Here is a 20,438-nt window from a genome sequence, read left to right on the forward strand (position 1 = left end):
TACGAGTTATACTAATTTGATATTAAAACCCCTCTTAATGTTTTCAATTTAATAAAATTTGTAAAATTATTTTAACTAGTAGGTTGCCATTATTGTTGTTGACGTCGCAGCGCGGTGACGTCACATGGGCTCGCTGCCGGACTTCCACAGTGTCACTTGTGAACTACGTAAACATGTCGTCCGTTCTGCCCTTCCAATTTGAACCCGAACGTACTATTAATAAGAAGGATAGTCCTGTCGATATTTCACAAAACAAGCTGCAAAAGCAAAATGAACATCAAAAATGGGATGAGAGGAGTAGCATACATGTGTCAAGTTCGCTAGTGACAGCTAGCACTCCTGTTCTAGTGACAAAGCCAGACAGTGATTTGAAAAAATGTTTGCAGAATTTCACGGTAAACTATTGGGTGATCCAACTTATTCCAATATTATTGTAACGTCTAAAAATTGTCACCCAATTAGTAAAGTTTCAATTCTTTATTTTGGGAACTTGTACAACACACGGCTGCTGTCTGCCGCACCTACGTAAGTCACGCGGTGCATTCAGGAACGCAAGCAAATACCCCCACTATAGTATAACCTGATTCGTTACATTATTATGGAGATAGTTAGCATCCAGAGCTGTCGTGTGGATGGCATCAGTAGTACACAGCGGTTTGATTTTTTTTGCTTCACCTTACCTTATTTTTGTCATGTAAATGCGCTGTCCACGTCGTCAATGATCAGCCTGCCTGTGTCTCAGTTTATTAAATGTTGCTCCGAGAGTCCGGAAGCTTGCTTAAAAACGAATGAATACATGTTTTAAGCTTACTCTGATTGCTGGCTATTCGCATCATTTTCTGCCCAACAGATTGCCCCAACATGTTATAATGACGCGTTATTTTGCACATTGAGATCTAAAAGGACTGTCGTGTATTTAAAGCACGTGAGACACATTGTGAGCAAACGTGATTCTCTTTTCCACTCCGCACTGGCGCTGAAATAAGGGAGCGTTCAAGACCACAGACTTTTGGCAACAATCAGGAAACACAACAATGACGATGATATTTTTTCTTCATGGATAGTTTGTGTATTGTTTATCGATCAATTAGCTGCAAAAGTAACTCAAGTCCTCAGATGAAAAGCAACAAATGGTTGGCGAATGCGGAAGCGAGGCTTTACCACAGATTAGACAACAAATGCTGAGGGGTTGCGTACAACGGTTTATTGAACACACACAAAAAACGAGCAATCGCGAAACGGTAGACAATAGAAGAAAAACAGAGGGAAAACCGCGGTGAGAAGCCGTAAAAGTGAGGCGAAAAAAAATAGTGAACTTAAATAACTGCACATGGTGGAGGATTCAAATAACCAGGGCAGCAGGAATATGAAAAAACCCTGGCAAAGTCGCTTATTATATCCAATATTATTATCTCCATAATAATATTGGAATAAGTTGGATCACACAATAGTTTACCGTGAAGATCTGCAAACATTTTTGACATAAAACACTCTCCTTCTCCGTCACTAGAGCAGGAGAGTGCTAGCTGTCACTAAGCCAATTTGACACATGTAAGCTACTTCTCTCATCCCATTTTTGATGTTCATTTTGCTTTTGCTGCTCGTTTTGTGAAATATCGACAGGGCTATCCTTGTCATTAATATTACGTTCGGGTTATAATTTGGAAGGGCAGAACCAACGACATGTTTATGTAGTTCACGAGTGACACTGTGGAAGTCCGGCAGCGAGCCCATGTGACGTCACCGCGCTGCGACGTCAACAACAATAATGGCGACATACTGGTTAATTTTTTGGCTTAAAATTTTACAAATTTTATTAAAACCAAAACATTAAGAGGAGTTTTAATATCAAATTATTGTAACTCGTACTAACATTTATCTTTTAAGAACTACATGTCTTTTTATCCAAGGTTCCCTTTAAAACAATATATTGAGTGTCCGCTTGTGCATATCCATAACATATTGGGATACAAAGTACTGTGATTTATCACCATATCAATATATTGTCACACACCCTAATAAATACACATAAATTACACTATTTTAAAAAATGGACTCTTGGAACAAAAAATGCTAAGTGAAACTGGCTTTTGAATTTATTAAAAAAAAAAACTAAATGTCCACTTACAACCAAGATGGTAGACTTTTTGTATACATTTACATGATGTTCCTTTCAGAGTTTACGCAACGTGAGCGTGTGCGCCGTCTGCCTTGACACAATCTGTTTGTCTTCCTTAGCCGACGACTGCCAGCTGCTTGCTCAGATCCCCAAAGTGCGTTGCCTGAGGAACGGCAGGAGAGAGGGTAAGCGTGTGCGTAATTAACAGAAAGCAGCTTTGGCAACGACGTGTCACTGATGAAGCAGAAAAGGTGACAAAAGAGGTCAAAGATTGCCCCGCTGTAGATTGGAGCAAACAAGAGGCGACGGCGTGTCAGCACGTGTTAGTGCTGCCGGAGGCTTTGGTGTTGCACTAAAACATACACAAGCACACACTTAAATACAGACACATCATGGACCAAATATGCACAACTGAGCTGCTACACTCCAAACCTCTGGAGATGCTAGTGAGCGCTATCCTGAATCAGATATAACTTTTTATGTCCTTATTACACTCTTCCATTCCCTCAAATGCTAACTTTTTGCTGTAATTTTCCATGCAATTTTTTTTTTCTTAAATGTTTTTTTACATTCATACAAGACAGGAGTTTCAAACTTGCGGCCCAGGCGCCAATTGTGTTCCACGAGACAATATGTTGTGGGGCCTATTAGACATCCAATTGTAGTATTAGTGTTGCCGTATTTTGCGAAGGGCAATAAAAAAATAAATCTAAAGAATTTTAAATAAAATGAATGAATCCATTGTGGTTTCCATTTTGGAAAAAAAGCAATTGTTGAAATAGTAATAAATGAGGAGAAATACAAAAAAGAACGCAAATTTAAAAAAGCCCTAAAATATTAAAAGAAAAAATAAGAATTCAAAAATAAATTAAAACAAATTATTACTGTCAGGGAAATTCAACTTTGACCTCAAAGACAAGTGTCAACTCGATAGCTCGATGAGAGAAATGAATCAGACCAACCAAGGATTGCCTGCTTCGAATACTTTATAAACATGATATATATTAAGGGTACAAAATGATGTGATTTAGCCAAGAGCTGTGATCACCCAGAAGTACAAAGAAGTACAATAGAGGCTGGACATTTGTACTATTGTAAGGGCATTACCTAAGGATGCTTACTGTGAAACGATACCTACGAAAACGAAAGTGAAACTTAAGTATCAACTCTGGTGGTTTTCCACAGAAAAACATAGTGAATTACGACCTTGGAAAAATAGCCATAGCTAGCACAAAAAGGGAGTAAAAATCTGATAAGACAGTCGACAGAAAATCTTGGTATTATGTTCAAAGAAATACAGCACATGAACATGGATAAATACAGTCTAACAAATGAATATAGTATGACAGCAGTTATGTGTTTTATAAGCATGAATAAAATTTCTTTCACAATTATAAATTAAAAAAAGAAGTAGAATAATCACATAAATTCAAATAAATGTTGCTCTGTGACCTCACACAGCTTAACTCTTAGGCTACCATTGACGGCAATAGACGTCCAATCCATTTCAACTGTGAGGGGCTGGAATCAATCGAACCTCCCAGTTAAAATGGATTGTACGTCTATTGCAGTCAGTAGGTGTTTTCAATATCAATTTCCCTGAAACTACCTCAACACATACTCTGTGACCTGGCAGTGAATGAGTTAATCTAACGGCAAGTTTTGAATAGATGTGGTGGATGAATGAATAAATGTCTCCTCAGGACTTATCCGGTCCAGGGTGCGAGGGGCTAACTCTGCCTCGGCTCCCATCTTGACATTCTTGGACAGCCATTGTGAAGTGAATACTGATTGGCTGCAGCCCATGATTCAACGAGTCAAGGAGGTACGTATACACACACGCTCCCCCCCCCCCCCCCCCCCCCCCCACTATGTGTTATATTGTGGAGTAATGCAGAGTTCATATCCCTGCAGGCTTTATTTCACGTTTCTGTCTTTTCTGTCTTTCTGTAAGGCAGAAAAAAGATCCCCACCAATTGGATTAGGCAAACCGCCAGAAAGACCACTCCCCCCAGCACACATACACTCAGAGTTGATGAGAAGCAGCTTATGTTGGTTATTGAAAGGATTCTTGTCAGAAAATGTCCGAGGGCGCTCTCAGTATAGTACATGTGACAGCCATGCTATTCAGAAGACTTTGTATACATTATGCATTGGCTTTGTGATGGGTAAAATCTATTGGGCAAGTTAGTTGTTAAGGAATTGGAATAGGTCCTAATTAGCTTTAAATGGACACTCAGAATTAAGTGTCGACTTCCTGTGTCTGCTCAGGGAGGCATGCGTTCTTGTCACTTTTTTGATGGTCTACCCATGGTAAATATACTCACCAAATTTCATGTTGCCAAGTAAAACATATTTCTGGGGCTGATTTAAAAAAATATATATTCTGAAGGGTTCCACCACACCAAATTTCCACTTCAGGCGAAAATGGCAGATTTTTTGTGTGTGTTTTTAGGCATGACGTCTTGAGACTTTTTTTGTGGATCTACCCTAGTCATGTTCGCCATGCCTGCTAAATTTCACATAGATAAGTGAAATTGACTTTTGTGGACGATTTCATTTATTTTTAGGAGATTCTGAAACAAAATGATAATTTGGTGCTACCAAATCAAATTATCAACTTTAAGCCAAATAGTGAACTTCCTGGGTTTTTGAGACATTTTTGTGGGTCTCCTCCTGTGGGACATAAACTACCAAATTTCATGTTGCTAAGTAAAACTGGCTTTTGAGGCTGATTTTTTTTTAAAGGGAACCACGGACAGAAGTACTTGTAGTTCTTAAAAGACAAATGTTAGTATGAGTTATAATAATTTGATATTTGACCCCTTCTTAATGTTTTCGTTTTCATAAAACTTGAAAAATTTGTTTAACTACCGGTAGTAAGTCGCCATTGTTGTTGACAACAATGCACTTTGGGCAGTGACGTCACTGGGCAGCGCTACCGTACTTCCACTGTGTCACTCATTAGCTACATTAACATGTCGTCGGTTCTGCCCTTCCAATTTGAACCCATGCGGAAAAGTGATGAGCAGGACAGGACTGTCGATTTTTCACAAAACGAGCAGAAAAAGCAATTAAATGAAAGTCTCACGCGGGATTCGAACTCCCCGCGTTTCCCGTGCGACAGAGAAGCGCGTAGACCGCAGGACTATACTTCCGCGTAATGTTAGAATCATGATTATTATAAAGCAATCGCAACCCACATGTGCTGTCTGTCTGTGCGGAAAAACCTGACAGGGAAACAGAACTAAAGAGAAAGTGCGGCTGACTTGACCACAGAATAAAAAAGTGCGGCTCACTTCAGGCAGCAAGCAGACAACAATAACATAGGGACTGTGTAAAAGGGTTCATTGAACACACACAACAAACACGCAATCGCGAAAAGGGAGACACAAAAACGGTCTGTGACAGAAGGTTGGGATCAATAAAAAAAAAATAATGAGGGAAAACCGCAATGAGAGCCAGACAAATGAAATAAACAAGGCAATAATGCAACTAACAATGAAGGGATATACAAGCTGTCAAATGGCAGCAAGTCAATGCAAGCCGCCTAGGATCGGTTTAAAGACACTGCTGATAAGCTGGAATTGGATGCACGTACGACGTTGCGAACTCATCCCACATCTCTGTAAAAAAACAATCTGACAGGCAGCAGAAAGTGACAAAATCATGCCAGTCGTCATACTAGCTTCGCTTGCTAGCTAGCACAGCTTTTCTCCTAGTCCAAGCCAACTCCGTCATCACCCCCAGCGTGCATTGCGCGCGAAATACATGGCGCCCTCCGTAGGTCAAGATACGTACGAAATATTATAGATTTTAAAATCAATGGCAATAATATTTGTGTTTCTAATAACACATTTCAATAAAAGAGAACAATTGTGGCTTATTTGAGCCTACAAGTCCGAAGATCCCTGTAAAGATTCTGGAGGGTGCCACTGAAACGCATTGTCCAATTCAAGCCAAAATGGCAGACTTCCTTTGTGTTTTTAGGCTTGACTTATTTAGATTTTTTTGGTGGTTTTTACCCATGTTAGACATGCCTGCAAAATATCACATTGCTCAGTAAAACTGGGTTTGGGTTTTTTTCCCCCCCTGAAGATTCTGAAGGGTGCTGCCAAACCAAATTGTCCACTTCAAGACAAAATGGTAGACTTCCTGTGTGTTTTTCAGCACAGGCTTTTTTGTGGGTCATGTATAACTCATGTAATACATGCTTACCAAATTCTATGTTGCTGAATAAAACCAATTTTGGGGGCTACATTTTAAAAAATCCTTTAGGATTCTATCGAGCCAAGATGGGCACTCTGTAGTATGAACCAAAATGGTAGACTTGCTGTGATTTTTCATTCAAGGCATTTTCATTATATTCATGTTAGAAAAGTCGACCATATTTTTTGTCAATACTACATGGGAAACCGTCTTTGTTTTCTCAAAAGCCTTAAGAATGACGATTTATCTAGACTTTGTATAATGATGAAAAAATGCTTTCTACAGTGCCTGGTACCAAATAATGATGCAGTGTGATGTGGATGATTTTCCCATGCCATTATATTTCCCTTGAGTCGAAATGTATCCCACTTTTGTAAAGGGAATGTTAATGGGAAACAGAGTGCAACATGTCATCCGCATTGAACACATCATATTTATGAGTGTCTTGAGCACGCATGAATCGAGAGTAACACAATCGTGGGCTCATACAACAATTATGACAACATGCGTGGTGAAGACAGCTGGCCGTGGAACCACAGCCAATATATTAGGAACAGCGACTAAATATTAATAATACAGTAATATCGTTGCAGGACCATACTCGAGTGGTGAGCCCTATCATCGATGTCATCAGCCTGGATAACTTCGCTTACTTGGCCGCCTCGGCTGACTTGAGAGGAGGTGAGAGGATATGCAGAAATCCCTCAGTGTGGTAACACAACAGCTGCGTGCACAGCTGGCGAGGAGGAGAAAGTCCCCTAGTTAAACTCAAATGATCAAATAAAATTATAACATAACATTGGTGTGACTAATATCACTTAATTCTCATCAGGATTTGACTGGAGCCTCCATTTTAAATGGGAGCAGATTCCCATTGAGCAGAAAATGGCCAGAAGTGACCCCACCCAGCCAATCAGGTTTGATTGATCAGTGACTCTCATGTTCACTTATTGGCTTCTGCTGACTGTGGTGATAGATAAACCAGAGTTGCTCTAAAAGTAAACTGTTTTTACATTGACCACACTGCATTGTCAGGGGTAAATCTAAGGCACTCTGATGACATAGCATCATTAGCAATTTGAGGTTAGGTATCTCAGGCCATGTCTACACAGTCAACCACCAATTGTGCAAGTTCACCTACTTGAAAAGAGTAGAGAGGCCTGTTTGGCAATATGGGTAAACCTCAACCCTGAGTGACAGAATGTGGAAAAAAAAAATAAAGAAAATCACATTGTTTGATTTTTTAAAAGAATTTATTTCCAAATTAAAGTGGAAAATAAGTATTTGATCACCTACAAACAAGCAAGATTTCTGCCTGTCAAAGAGATCTTACTTCTTCTAACAAGGTCTAATGAGGCGCCACTCATTACCTGTATTAATGGCACCTGTTTTAACTCATTATCGGTATAAAAGAAACCTGTCCACAAACTCAGTCAGTCACACTCCAAACTCCACTATGGCCAAGACCAAAGAGCTGTCGAAGGACAACAGAGACAAAATTGTAGACCTGCACCAGGCTGGGAAGACTGAATCTGCAATAGGTAAAACGCTTGGTGTAAAGAAATTAACAGTGGGAGAAATTATTAGAAAATGGAAGACATACAAAACCACTGATAATCTCCTTCGATCTGGGGCTCCGTGCAAGATCTCACCTCGTGGCGTCAAAATGATAACAAGAACGGTGAGCAAAAATCCCAGAACCACACTGGGGGACCTAGTGAATGACCTACGGAGAGCTGGGACCACAGTAACAAAGGCTACTATCAGTAACACAATGCGCCGCCAGGGACTCAAATCCTGCACTGCCAGACGTGTCCCACTGCTGAAGCCAGTACACGTCCAGGCCCGTCTGCGGTCCGCTAGACAGCATTTGGATGATCCAGAAGAGGACTGGGAGAATGTGTTATGGTCAGATGAAACCAAAATAGAACTTTTTGGTAGAAACACAGGTTCTCGTGTTTGGAGGAGAAAGAATACTGAATTGCATCTGAAGAACACCATACCAACTGTGAAGCATGGGGGTGGAAACATCGTGCTTTGGGGCTGTTTTTCTGCAAAGGGACCAGGACGACTGATCTGTGTAAAGGAAAGAAGGAATGGGGCCATTTATCGAGAGATTTTGAGTGAAAATCTCCTTCCATCAGGATCGAAACAGGGTAAGTACACTCAGTGATACATGCTACATGGAGTTTTTGGATCGAAACAAGGAAAGTACGTGATAATATCTCCTTAAAGTCATGGCGTCTGTAATTCTGCTCTCGCGTGCTCTCACCTCCAGATAGGGTTTTGCTGTTTAAAAAAAACTTTTTTTTTAAAAAATGCAGTCCTGTTCAAAATTTTTCTTCCTCCAGAAAATTGAGATTTTGAGCTTTCCAATGATGTATCACACATGCATTGAAGATGAGACGTGGCTGGGTCTTTCAGCATGACAATGATCCCAAACACACAGCCAGGGCAACAAAGGAGTGGCTTCGTAAGAAGCATTTCAAGGTCCTGGAGTGGCCTAGCCAGTCTCCAGATCTCAACCCCATAGAAAATCTGTGGAGGGAGTTGAAGGACAGCCCCAAAACATCACTGCTCTAGAGGAGATCTGCATGGAGGAATGGGCCAAAATACCAGCAACAGTGTGTGAAAAGCTTGTGAAGAGTTACAGAAAACGTTTGGCCTCCTTTATTGCCAACAATGGGTACATAACAAAGTATTGAGATGAACTTTTGGTATTGACTAAATACTTATTTTCCACCATGATTTGCAAATAAATTCTTTAAAAATCAAACAATGTGATTATCTGTTTTTTTTCCCACATTCTGTCTCTCATGGTTGAGGTTTACCCATTTCTGCAGTAAAAACTACAGTGTAAGTGGCTACTATCCACAACAATATCTGTCCAAAGCATTTGATTGGGAGGGTCTGGCAGGGACTGAAACTTGATTATGTGTGTTTTTTTTTAGGACCCCTGTGATTGCTGGTGGTATCTTTGCAATGGACAAGAGTTGGTTCAACCACCTTGGGCAGTACGACACCCACATGGATATCTGGGGTGGGGAGAACTTTGGTGAGAAGCCTGCCCTCATCTTTCTGACAAGAAGTTTCTGTCTCCCCTTCTTTCTAGCCAAGTACTTGTTTTCCTCCGAACAAGTTGACATTTAAGAGCATAACGTGACCAACATGACACATCTTTTAATCTGTGATGTTTTTCTGGATGTGTTCCTTACACTCTGGCGTGTTCAATGAAGCTCGGTGACACATCTCATACTAAAATGTCCACATTGGTATGATGATGATAATTCTTATTACTTTTATTACTAGAGCTGTCATTCCGTGTGTGGATGTGCGGTGGGAGTTTGGAGATATTGCCCTGCAGCCGCGTGGGTCATGTGTTCCGGAAGCGACACCCGTACGACTTCCCAGAGGGCAATGCGCTCACTTACATCAAGTGAGTGTGTGTCAGAATCAACCATGTATTCATGGCGCTTGACGTTTTGCATATTTTGTTTAAAAAAAAAAAAAAAAGCAGCCCAAAATTGTCCTGCAGTAGGAGTGCTGATAACTATGTATTTGGGCTGACCCAAGCAATTACTATTATTATTCACTGATAATTTTTGTGATCAGTTTGATAATATACAAATCACGCGTTATTTACAATTATATCACTCTGGGGTTAACATTTTTTCTGGAAATATGCATTGGAACACAAAATAATGGACTGAGAAAACTTGAAATTCTATGCAAGTATACAGTATTGGTTTCCTAAGCATATTTCTATTTTGATAAATTACATAGATAATCATATGCTTTCATTGAGGATTAAAGAAATAAGACAGTATTAATTTTTTTCATTTAAAACATTTAAATAAATGCATTAGCCTTAAAAGATGTTTTGTATTAAAAATATAGGTTTAAAAAATAAATACAAATACACTAATAGATAAATATGGGAATATTTAGTAGTAAGAGGATCGCATTTTTTTAATGTACTTCTCTGAAAATAAATTTTAAAAAATAAAGTAATATTTCCGGTTTATTTGTTTATTGTTTCATGATGGGGTCCTGTCTCACCCTGCTTGATTTTTGTTCTTGGAACACACAGCAAACTGGTTACGGACAACCTAAGGGGTCTACTACATGCCTCGTAGGGGTCAAACAAATTAAGCATGTATTTTGGCACAAGTCCAGCAGTAAGCTTTTATAGTTTATCATTTAACTCCCAGGAAGCCGGTGTACTGATTTCATGACCGGTTTAATATGGTCTATCAAAATAGTTGTTGAATAATTTGATAATCGGTTAGTTGCTGATTAATTAAGGCAGCCCGATTATATATACTGTCTATGTACATACATACACAAAACCAAGATAATACTGTATAATGATTCCCTATGTTGTAGCAAACCAGATCTGCGGAAGAAGGCTAAAGAATTCTTAATACATTTTAGAATTAGGCTCAAACACCACAAACAGTGGAAAAAGTGAAGCCTTGTGAATTCTTTCTGGGTATACTGTACTTGTGAGGTTACCATGAATGACATCATATGGATGCATGTAGGAACACGCGGCGGGCTGCCGAGGTGTGGATGGATGAGTACAAGCAGTACTACTACTCAGCCAGGCCTTCAGCACAGGGCAAAGCTTTTGGCAGGTTTGTACGTTCATGTCACTCCACAAAATTATCGACTAAATTCAAGTTAAAAAAAAAAAAAAATCTTTCAATCATTTTTCACTAATAATTTTGAAATTACAGCATCACCGACCGTCTGGCACTGCGACGGAAGTTGAACTGCAAACCTTTCCGCTGGTACATGGAGAACGTCTACCCCGAGCTCAGGTGCCCCACATTTTACACTTTAGTATTTGATCGATACAAAATCCGTTTGACTGTGTGACAAATAGATATGTCTTCATCTGTAACCGTCCAACAAGTCCCTCGCGTTGTCACACATTGGACCAATTAAGTCGGAAGGCCAAAATGGTGAATCACCATAAGATAAACTTAGGAGGCGCCAGGTTATAAATTGAGGATTCCCTTTTTTTCCTGGCATGTCAAGCAAGAGTAAATACACATGGGGTGTCATGGCACCCTGAATCACAAATGATCTAGTCAATGATTCATGCTGGAATCTATCAGCAGTGGTACGTGGCGAGGTCATTTTTTATTCACAACTGGTTTGGCAATTAAATTACAAATTAAAAGTAAATATAAAATTATGCATTGAATTATACTAGGGCTGCAGCTATCGAATATTTTAGTAATTGAGTAGTCTACTGAAAATTAATCGAGTAATCGGATAAAACATTTTTTTAGGTAGAGAGCAATTATAAATATACATGACAAAACAAGACATTTCACCTAATATTGAATCATTTTAGACTATCGATGATTTTAGATGTACATTGTTGAAAACAGCCAACAAATGCATCTCAGATGTGACTAGAAAAAAATCACTGCTTTCACTCAAAAAACTTAAGATTTTGTTTAAAAAATCTTATTTCTTACCTAAAAATGTCATTACGCTTGATAACACACATCACTTAAAAGTTGTGTTTTTCCCACATACAGTATTTCACTTGAATTTCCATTTGTGTCAAGCTATTTTTAAGTTCTAGTTAAGTTTTAAGTTTAAGTCTAAAAGGTAAGTCCTGATAGGATTTTGAGGAGTTTTTGCAGTGTTTAAAATAAATGTATGATACCTGCTGGTGCACATTAGCCACCAGGGCTACTTGGTGTACTTGGTGTTACTTAGTGCTATGTTAACTTAATTTTACCTTGTCCCGAGTATCGCTCCTCCGCTCTTGGAGTAAACGGGGTGCCTTCGGTGGAGCGGGGGCTAGGTGGGTGGGGGGCGCAGTGGCGCCTGGCCCGGGTTTCGGGGGCGATCATCGGTAACGGGGTCCAGCTAGGGGTATGGAAGTGTCGGCGGGGCCGCAGGTAGCCGAGGCCGGGTGGGGGTAGTGTTATGCAAGCGCTGTCTTACAGTGAATATGTACATGACACAGTGTTCACCTTGGTCTCCAGCTTGAAATGATCCCACACTTTTGACATTTTCTGCTTTTTCTTGCTTTCGTCGGCTTCTTCGTCGTTATCTCTATATTTATGTGTGGTTGAAATCAAATGTATCCGCCGCCTCTCTTTTTCCCCTACGCATGTAACATCAGCGTGTTGTGCCGCATTAAAAGTAGTCCAGGCAAAATGTCATGCTTAGACAAATAAAATCCAAACAATATTGAGTATTAAATAAAATTATACCTACTATTTGCAATCACAATATGAAAAGATATTGCTAAGAAGAGCAGATTCCTGCCTAAGCAACCAAATTCAAAGCATTGCCAGCGCTAGTAGACTTAGCACTCCCTTTTTGTATGAAACAAAGCCACTCTACACACAGAGTAGACAATTACTAATTTTTGATCAGATATCAAAATATAGATTGTTATTATGGTAATCATCACATCACTTACCCATGCAAATTTGAGTTAGTCTCATCCTTTATCAAGTTATCGTGAAATTCCTTTTCTGACTTTTGAGACCTTTGATTTCACTAACCCAAAATGTAATAATTTCTTGATTCTCTTCTTTTTCATAAACATGTCATGCCAGTTTGATAATAATCCCTTTATTCGTTCTTATCTTAAACACAGAGTCATTCAAAACAAAGTGTATTACATTTGATATTTGAAATTGTAACAAACAATCACAGTTATCAATGCAATTGTGCATAAAATGGTAACATGATCAAAATGATCTGAAACGGTAATCATCCATGAAAGTTGAACTTTGAAAACAATTATTAATTGGAGTATGATTTAAATGAAATCCTAGATTCAATTATATTTCATCAAATCATTTTAATACTATTGTACTATATTTCACTGAAAACTGTCTGTATCTTTATTCAGGGACTATGAATAGCAATTTTCAAACTTTGTATTCCAGAGGAAGAACGATTCTATACATTTAATTGGTCAAGAAATTGACTCAAAATCTGAAAAATATGACAAAACCCCTACACAATTGTTTCCATCTCAACCACCAGGCGTCCCCATCGCCCCGGAAACAGAGCCATTTCTTACAAAAACTTTATATTTTGGATAATAATTGGCAAAGAATGAAATGGCCTCAAAACGGAATTGGTAAAAATATGATGAGTTGTGAAGGAAAATCAACAGAGTTACCATGCAATATGTATTTTGCAGGGGATAAGCGACCCTCAAGGTAATTGTGTCAGTTCTTTACAGGAGTGCGTGCCTGTCATATCCAATTCACAGGCATCTGGTCTGTGAATATCGTTTGTGTGTGGCCATAAACACCTTTTACTGGACTGTTTCTTGGTTGTGGTGAAAAGCTGAGAACATGGGAATATGCAGGCTGGCCACCTCTGGCCCCCTTCTGAGTGCTACCGTCTGGTTCTGTATTAGAGACTATTTTGAGTGAGAACACTTACTGGTATAATTCATCCCTCAAGGGTTCCTGAGCAGGAGGCCGTGTCCAGTATCCTCAGACAAGGCTCATTGTGCCTGGAGACCAGAGGGACAGACGGCCTCGGCCTGGCGGAGTGCAAGGTGCTCAGAGGTGGCAGGCCTCAGGCGCAGGTCAGCACTCTAACTCTAACAAGGGGCCAAAAAGTGACGGGGGTTCCCGATTTAAATCAATGTTCCAAAGCTCGGTGGAAGTTTCTAGCAATGGTTGCTTGGTTCATGGTAACGCTTGTGTTTTTACGACATGAATAACTTTCAAACCCTTTTTGTGTTTTCTTTTTCCAGAGGTGGGAGTTAATCGAGCCGCTGATCCGGCAGCAAGATCTCTGCTTGGCCATCACGCTCTTCACCCCCGGGTCAAAGGTCACCATGGAGCCCTGTAGTGCCAAAGAGCCGAGACAGGTTAGTGCATATACAGTTAATTTTATAACAATTTTCCAGTTTAGCTTTCAAGCTAAGTTAAAGGTTTCTTTTAAGACAAATTCAGGTTTGAACACAGGTAAAAGGGTTTTTAGACCGTACGAGGATTTTAAGCATGTTTTTAAAGGTTTCCTATATGATGAAGTTTGGGACTTTGTAAGGGTTTCAATGTAAGGTTTCATGGCAGAGTTAGGGTTTTAAACATTTTGTTTTTTAAGTAGGATTGGGTGTTTCAAATGAGGGTTTTCAAACCAGGATTGAGGTTTTGACTGACGGTTTAAAGTCTAATAAACTTATTGGTTGCCTTTGATGGTGATAGATGAACCAGAGTTGCTCTAAAAATGAACTGTTTTCACATTGGCCACACACAATAACATCAGCATATTATCACATACTACAGTGAAATTAAGGAATTATTAAGGATTTACAATCATCCTACTGTTTAAATGATTTTAACATTATTTGAGAAATTAACTTATTGGCGCGCCATTAATTTGGAATTCAAATGAGGTTTTAAAGCTTCACGACAATTATTGGTTTCAAATTAGGGTTTTCATCGCAGATTTAAGGCTTCAAACAATGTATAGGATTTAAAATGAGGGTTGTTTTAACAATTTAGGTTTTTAAAAAAATGTTTAGGCAGCATGTTGTCGAGTGGTCCGCTTCACAGTTCTGAGATCAGTGATTGAATCCCAGGTTCTGGCTTTCCTGTGTCCCTGTGTGGTTTTTCTCCGGGTACCTCGGTCCCCTCCCACATCTCAAAAACATGCATGGTGATAGAATACTATAAAATCCCCATAGGTGTGATTGTAAAAGGTTTTTTTGTCTATATGTGCCCTGTGACCGTTCAGGGTGTACCCTGCTTCCTGCCCATAATTAGCTGGGGTACGCTCCAGCACCCCCGCCCCAGCAACCCCGCAACACTTGTGGGGGTCAACAGTATGATGAATGCATATAAACAGATTTGGGGTTCCAAAAGAGTTTGAAGATAGGGTTAGGGATTCATTTCTCACTGTGAATCCAAAGCATTTAATACACTGGTCTTACATACTGTATGTGTTCACTTAAAAGTGACAAGGAGACAAAAAGGATACTAGTGGACACAATAAATATTTCTTTTTGAAAAGAAAGTGTGCTAAAAGTGATCAACATCAATGGAACGCTTGCTTCAAGCTCCTGGTAGGAAAACGTTGCAGTGGAATGAAGACTAAATGGCAGAGATAAGCGTAACTCGGTCATCGGCGTTGTTTTGAGGCGGTACAGGATCTCGATTTTCCACGTGGACCCGGGTCTGCTCTGTGATTTACGACACCTAGGGGAACCGAGTGCTTATTAAGTGGAAGCATATGGACCGGTCAACTTTGTCTTCTTCCCACAGGAGATGAAACAATATTGGATTCCACTCTCTTGTTTTCCCATTGCAATAGCAGTTTCTCACTCGTAAAACAACTAATTAGATTGACTTTAATAACCAAGTTACAGACCGATAGTAATGATTTGTGAAAAAAACATGAAATCGACAACAATATGGGTTTTCAGACAACACTAAGAATCTTTATCCTCTGCCAAAATTGTTTCTGTGTACAGAAATGGAAGCCCAAAGGTTCGGCCCTACAGCACACAGTCAGCGGTCTATGTCTGGACAGTCAGAGCCCGCCCGGCCCGCCTGTCGTCGCCCAGTGTCGCCCCATGTTGGCCAGCCAGACCTGGGAGCCACAGATCATCACCTGAAGGCATAGAAGGTCCCCCAAACACAAGGATTACCTTGGCCTTGCTTCTAGAGCAGTGTAGGGATGCTCCATCTTTAAAGGAGGCTGCAGCTTTCCCTTATTATTATACTTTTTTTTTTTTTTAACATTTTCATGTTCATATCATGAAAATAGGACTTTTTAATGTTTGTACAGTAAAAGCCTACAAATTTGCGCTTTGGCCAAAGCCATGCGTGAAGATGGATACATTGCTTTGGCGCCATCTTTTGGCATCTGAGAACCAAGGTGTATTTTCAGGCGAAGGCCTTATCTATTGGGGGGGGGGGGGGGGGGCGCTTTGCCGACATCTTGTAGCATTTATTTATGTGATGTCACAATTTGGCAAATTAGCAAATTATAGACTACAACCACTATTTCACCATGGCAAGAATATCTCTAAAGATATGTTTATACTTGGGAAGAAGTTATGTTACCTCAATGAAGATACATGGTGACTGTCTTGAATTGAAACCATTGATAATATACTGTGTATCATATATAACAACTACAGTGGGCTAACTCCATTTTTGTCTTTCAGATGAATAGTGGTCGAATTTAGGGTTTAGTAACAATTTTGACATATAGGCTGTCATCTATTATTGCACTCAGCACTTTTCCTGATTTTTCAGCGTAGCAAATGACCACACCCAAGAAATTAGGCTTCACCCATCACAAAAAAAAAAAAAAAAAACCTCACAGAAAGGGAAGTTCAGCACTTGATAAAAGTCATAGAAATTAAACAGGGTTCAAGATAGGGTGCCAGTGCATCAAGTGAATGTTCTTGATCATCTTTCAAAAATAAGGAAAGATTTGACAAATTCACAGATGTTTGGGGAGTAAATGGGAGGACATTTTCTGTATACACAACTATACAGAAGACTTTATTGTCATATAATTTAGGAATCACCCAGATTTCATTCCAGTCATAAAACTCTACATTTCGTCACCTGAAAAATGACAAAAATAGAGTTAGGCCATTCAACTGTAGGAAATAATAAAGATATTAATAGTACCGTATGTCTCCCTTGAAAATGTAAGACTGATGTGAACAAAGTTGAAATCAGGTGATGGTTTTTATTTATTGTTCTGCATGGTTGCATCCAAAGAATGTTTTTCTTCTTTTGCCCTCTCATAAACATGTCATAAAAGTACCTAAAGCGTATATTTGCTTGATATTTTCTGTGTGTGCGTGTGTGTGTAGGTGTGCGTGCGTGTGTGTATGCATACCTGGGTGTGTGCGGGGATGTCTAAAGAGTACACCTGAAAAATAAAATGTAGTCAGAATTTGTCACCTCTTCTTTCGGTTTAATCTATTTTGAGCTATTTTTTTGAGATGCTTATTTAATGAAATTTGTATCATGACCTCCTATTCTTCAGCTTTTTCCAGTTACTGGTGCTAATTACTTCATGTAACAGTATATATATATTTTTTCTCGATTATAACTGGCGACTTATATAAGACAGAATACCTGTATAATAATTACTGTTAACTTTAACAAATTACTTTCACAAGTAAACAATTATAGTAAAATAAACAATTATAAATAATTATTTCTGTTAACTTTAACAAATTACTTTCACAAGTAAACAATTATAGTAAAATAAACAATTATAAATAATTATTCCTGTTAACTTTAATGAATTACTTTCACAAGTAAACAATTATAGTAAAATAAACAATTATAAATAATTATTACTGTTAACTTTAATAAATTACTTTCACAAGTAAACAATTATAGTAAAATAAACAATTATAGTAAAATGAAAAGAATAACGATATAAGATAAATTAGATTAATACAATGACATTCCAGGTGTTTCACTTTCTTTTTATTTCATATCTCATTTGTTTGCTTGTTTTTTTTTTTTTTTTTTTCTTCTAACAAAGTATACTGAAAATTGGTAATATGATGAATACATTCCAAATAAATTCCCAATTTAAAGGTAGGTATAAGATATTTATAAGAATAAAAATACAGCAATACAAAAATGATTTTAGTTGATACAATGATGCATCAGTACATTTGATAATTTTCCATGTGTTTAATTAGAACTTAAGTAATTTATTTTCTGTGTCATGCCAATATAATATCTACTAGTATTTATTTCATGGCAGTTATCTGCACTTGCCGGCGTTTCTTTTTTTTTCACTCAAGTGGGCTTTTTCTAATTTAATTTTTGGAAATGTTAAGTGGCTTTATTCAAAACAATGTTACAGTGCAGCGGTGTGTGTTGTGTGGTGATTATTAATATTTTTTTTAAAAATCATTTGGGGGGGGGGGGGGGGGGGTCTCATTTTTATGTCATATAGCGGTAGGTTTGGTCCCCAGGTGTATTGGAGTATTTGTCTGCGGTCTGCAAAACAGCGAGGCGGAGGCGTAACTTGCAAGACCAAGGCGTGGATTGTCCCGGAAGCCGTAAACTACATGTCTGACAATGGGAACGAACGTCGTCATTTTTGGGCCATTTTGCAACGGGGCCGTCGATAACTTAAACATTAAAGTCAGTGGAGCATGTACATGCTTTGAAATGGCTGGGAATTGCTCAGTTTTTCATAAACCTTGGAGACGCAGTAAATTAACTGCACACTATCCAGCCTGAATCCTAGCCACATAAATAGGGTTTGTTTTAAACCAAGTCGTTGAAAATCCGTCAGTAATTCAGCGAGTCAAGAGTATTTTAATGGAGAAATCACGCACTTTACGTCCGCAGTCCCGCAGATATCTCGCTATGAGCCCAACTCTTCCATTGCGGCAGCATGCAGTGATGAAATTGCGCTTTAAATCCACTAGGTGGCGTTATGTACTTGTGTTTTTATGGCATGTCAACATTTGTTCCAGGTTTGCTCCCTCACCTGTCCATCACAACATAACCTCTCCCATTAACCAATAGGAAGGTGTGGAGGCGGTCCGTTGCTAGGGAGGGCGTTTGGTTGAGTCGCTCGCTCGCAGCCATTCAGCAGCGGTGGCCGAAGCGATTGGACTACGCGAGTCTTTCGCAGCCTTTCTGTGGAATTTGAATTATTTTCCTCGGAGGGGGCCGACGCGTGAGGCTCCGCGGCGGGGAGGGGGCGGAATTTGTGACGGCATTACCGTCTTGCGCTGCCTCGTCGTTGCAGGTAGGTGTATTTTTATGTTGTTTCTCTCCCTCTCTCTCTTCAATTAGCTGGCTAGCATGTCGAGCTAAGCTTGTAATTTCGGATGTGGTTACGTTAGCATCCCTTCAAAACCTCCGTGAAACGACACCGACTTTGTGTCCAAATGGCAGAGTCGTCGACGCACAACTCTAGCTGCCTTTGGTTTTATAAACGGAGGTGAATTAAGGGCCAAAGACGAGGGGCGGTACTATCTTACCTGTCGTTCGCACGAGTATTCTACCTGGACGAGGTGAACTTGTCATGGGGCGTAAATGCCAATCACCTGATTTCCGGGTTGTGACGTCATACATTAGCTGTATATACAGTACTTGTGTGTATGCATGTACTATGCATTAGAGCATGTATGTATGTTGTATGTAAATTTCTCAGTATGTGTAAATGTTTGCGTGTGTTTATGAAACTAAGTGTAAGAATGTATTGCTTGTGAATGCATATGAAATCGATGCATGAGTACTTGTAAATTGTTTTTACTGTCATCAATACATCTGGTTGGAATAGTTAGAAGGATGTTAATTAGGGGTGTAACAATAATCGATCTGGATTGATATATGGATTGGTAAGCATTAAGCAACGAGCCAATCAAATCGATACAAACCCAAAATATTAAACACGGACATATTTTACATCTAATGTTTCAGCATGAAAAACAGTCAAACATCAAAATTGTTTTTTTGGTTTGTTTGTTTGTTTTGCTTTAGGTGAAATGCGGCTATTTTATTAAATGTGAACTTAATATTGTATTAAAGCAATCAAATACCCTTGAATCGAATCGAAATCAAATGCTGTGAGAGTTTTGTAATATCTGCAAATATATCGTTGTGCAAAGATATGATATTGTATGCTCACAAATCTGCTCATTTACACTCCTTGGTTGAATATTTGTGTGTGTGTATATATGGCTTACGTGTGTGTGAGCAAGCCTGTGATGGTATATGTGTGTGTTTGTTAGGCCTGCGCAATATATCGTTTGAACATCGCCATCGCGATATGTGCTTGCGCAATAGTCCTATCGCAGGACATGCAATTCTTGTTTTTTTTTTTAACTATTCAACTGTTTATGTCTGCTGGTGAAAATTCTTCTAGTTTTAATATTGCAATATGTAATGCACGCAATATATTGCAAACCCCCCAAAAGTCGCAATGTAAGTTTTTTTCCAATATCGTTCAGTCCTAGTGTTTGTTTCTATGTAAAAACCTGTGTTTATCGATATGCATAAATGTGTTTGAGAGTCATGTGTGTATGTGTACCGTAGGCTGTGTGTGGGTGCATGTTAGCGTGGCTATTTGTCCTGCATAAAAAACACTTCTACAATAA

General features: G+C 39.1%; 2 protein-coding genes and 1 long non-coding RNA gene across 8 annotated transcripts in view; 2 read left to right on the top strand and 1 right to left on the bottom strand.

Moving 5' to 3' along the window:
* galnt16 (UDP-N-acetyl-alpha-D-galactosamine:polypeptide N-acetylgalactosaminyltransferase 16) overlaps nucleotides 1–17,343 on the top strand; it is a 45,093-nt gene extending 27,750 nt beyond the window's left edge. The window contains exons 5-15 of the mRNA XM_057858721.1: nucleotides 2,239–2,304; nucleotides 3,823–3,944; nucleotides 6,922–7,009; nucleotides 7,161–7,245; nucleotides 9,280–9,383; nucleotides 9,638–9,764; nucleotides 10,873–10,965; nucleotides 11,068–11,151; nucleotides 13,787–13,913; nucleotides 14,085–14,201; nucleotides 15,807–17,343. Coding sequence (XP_057714704.1) covers nucleotides 2,239–2,304; nucleotides 3,823–3,944; nucleotides 6,922–7,009; nucleotides 7,161–7,245; nucleotides 9,280–9,383; nucleotides 9,638–9,764; nucleotides 10,873–10,965; nucleotides 11,068–11,151; nucleotides 13,787–13,913; nucleotides 14,085–14,201; nucleotides 15,807–15,950 — 1,157 coding nt within the window. The 3' untranslated portion in view covers nucleotides 15,951–17,343. The remainder of the gene's footprint in view (nucleotides 1–2,238; nucleotides 2,305–3,822; nucleotides 3,945–6,921; nucleotides 7,010–7,160; nucleotides 7,246–9,279; nucleotides 9,384–9,637; nucleotides 9,765–10,872; nucleotides 10,966–11,067; nucleotides 11,152–13,786; nucleotides 13,914–14,084; nucleotides 14,202–15,806) is intronic.
* Nucleotides 13,945–19,364, bottom strand: LOC130930688 (uncharacterized). The gene is made up of 3 exons (XR_009067099.1): nucleotides 19,320–19,364; nucleotides 17,195–17,227; nucleotides 13,945–14,176 (listed from the first exon to the last, which is right to left on the bottom strand). It is a non-coding gene; the product is annotated as an uncharacterized LOC130930688 (long non-coding RNA).
* The window catches only part of numb (NUMB endocytic adaptor protein), a 79,019-nt gene continuing 77,509 nt past the window's right edge, over nucleotides 18,929–20,438 (top strand). For 5 of the 6 annotated variants that reach the window (XM_057858718.1, XM_057858717.1, XM_057858714.1 and 2 more), the window contains exon 1: nucleotides 18,941–19,084. The gene's annotated coding sequence lies outside the window, so the exon portion shown is untranslated. Of the gene's footprint in view, nucleotides 19,085–20,438 lie in introns of all 6 variants that reach the window. The other variant, XM_057858719.1, reaches the window with a different exon arrangement.

This window comes from Corythoichthys intestinalis, chromosome 15, assembly GCF_030265065.1.
Source record: "Corythoichthys intestinalis isolate RoL2023-P3 chromosome 15, ASM3026506v1, whole genome shotgun sequence".
Taxonomy (NCBI): domain Eukaryota; kingdom Metazoa; phylum Chordata; class Actinopteri; order Syngnathiformes; family Syngnathidae; genus Corythoichthys; species Corythoichthys intestinalis.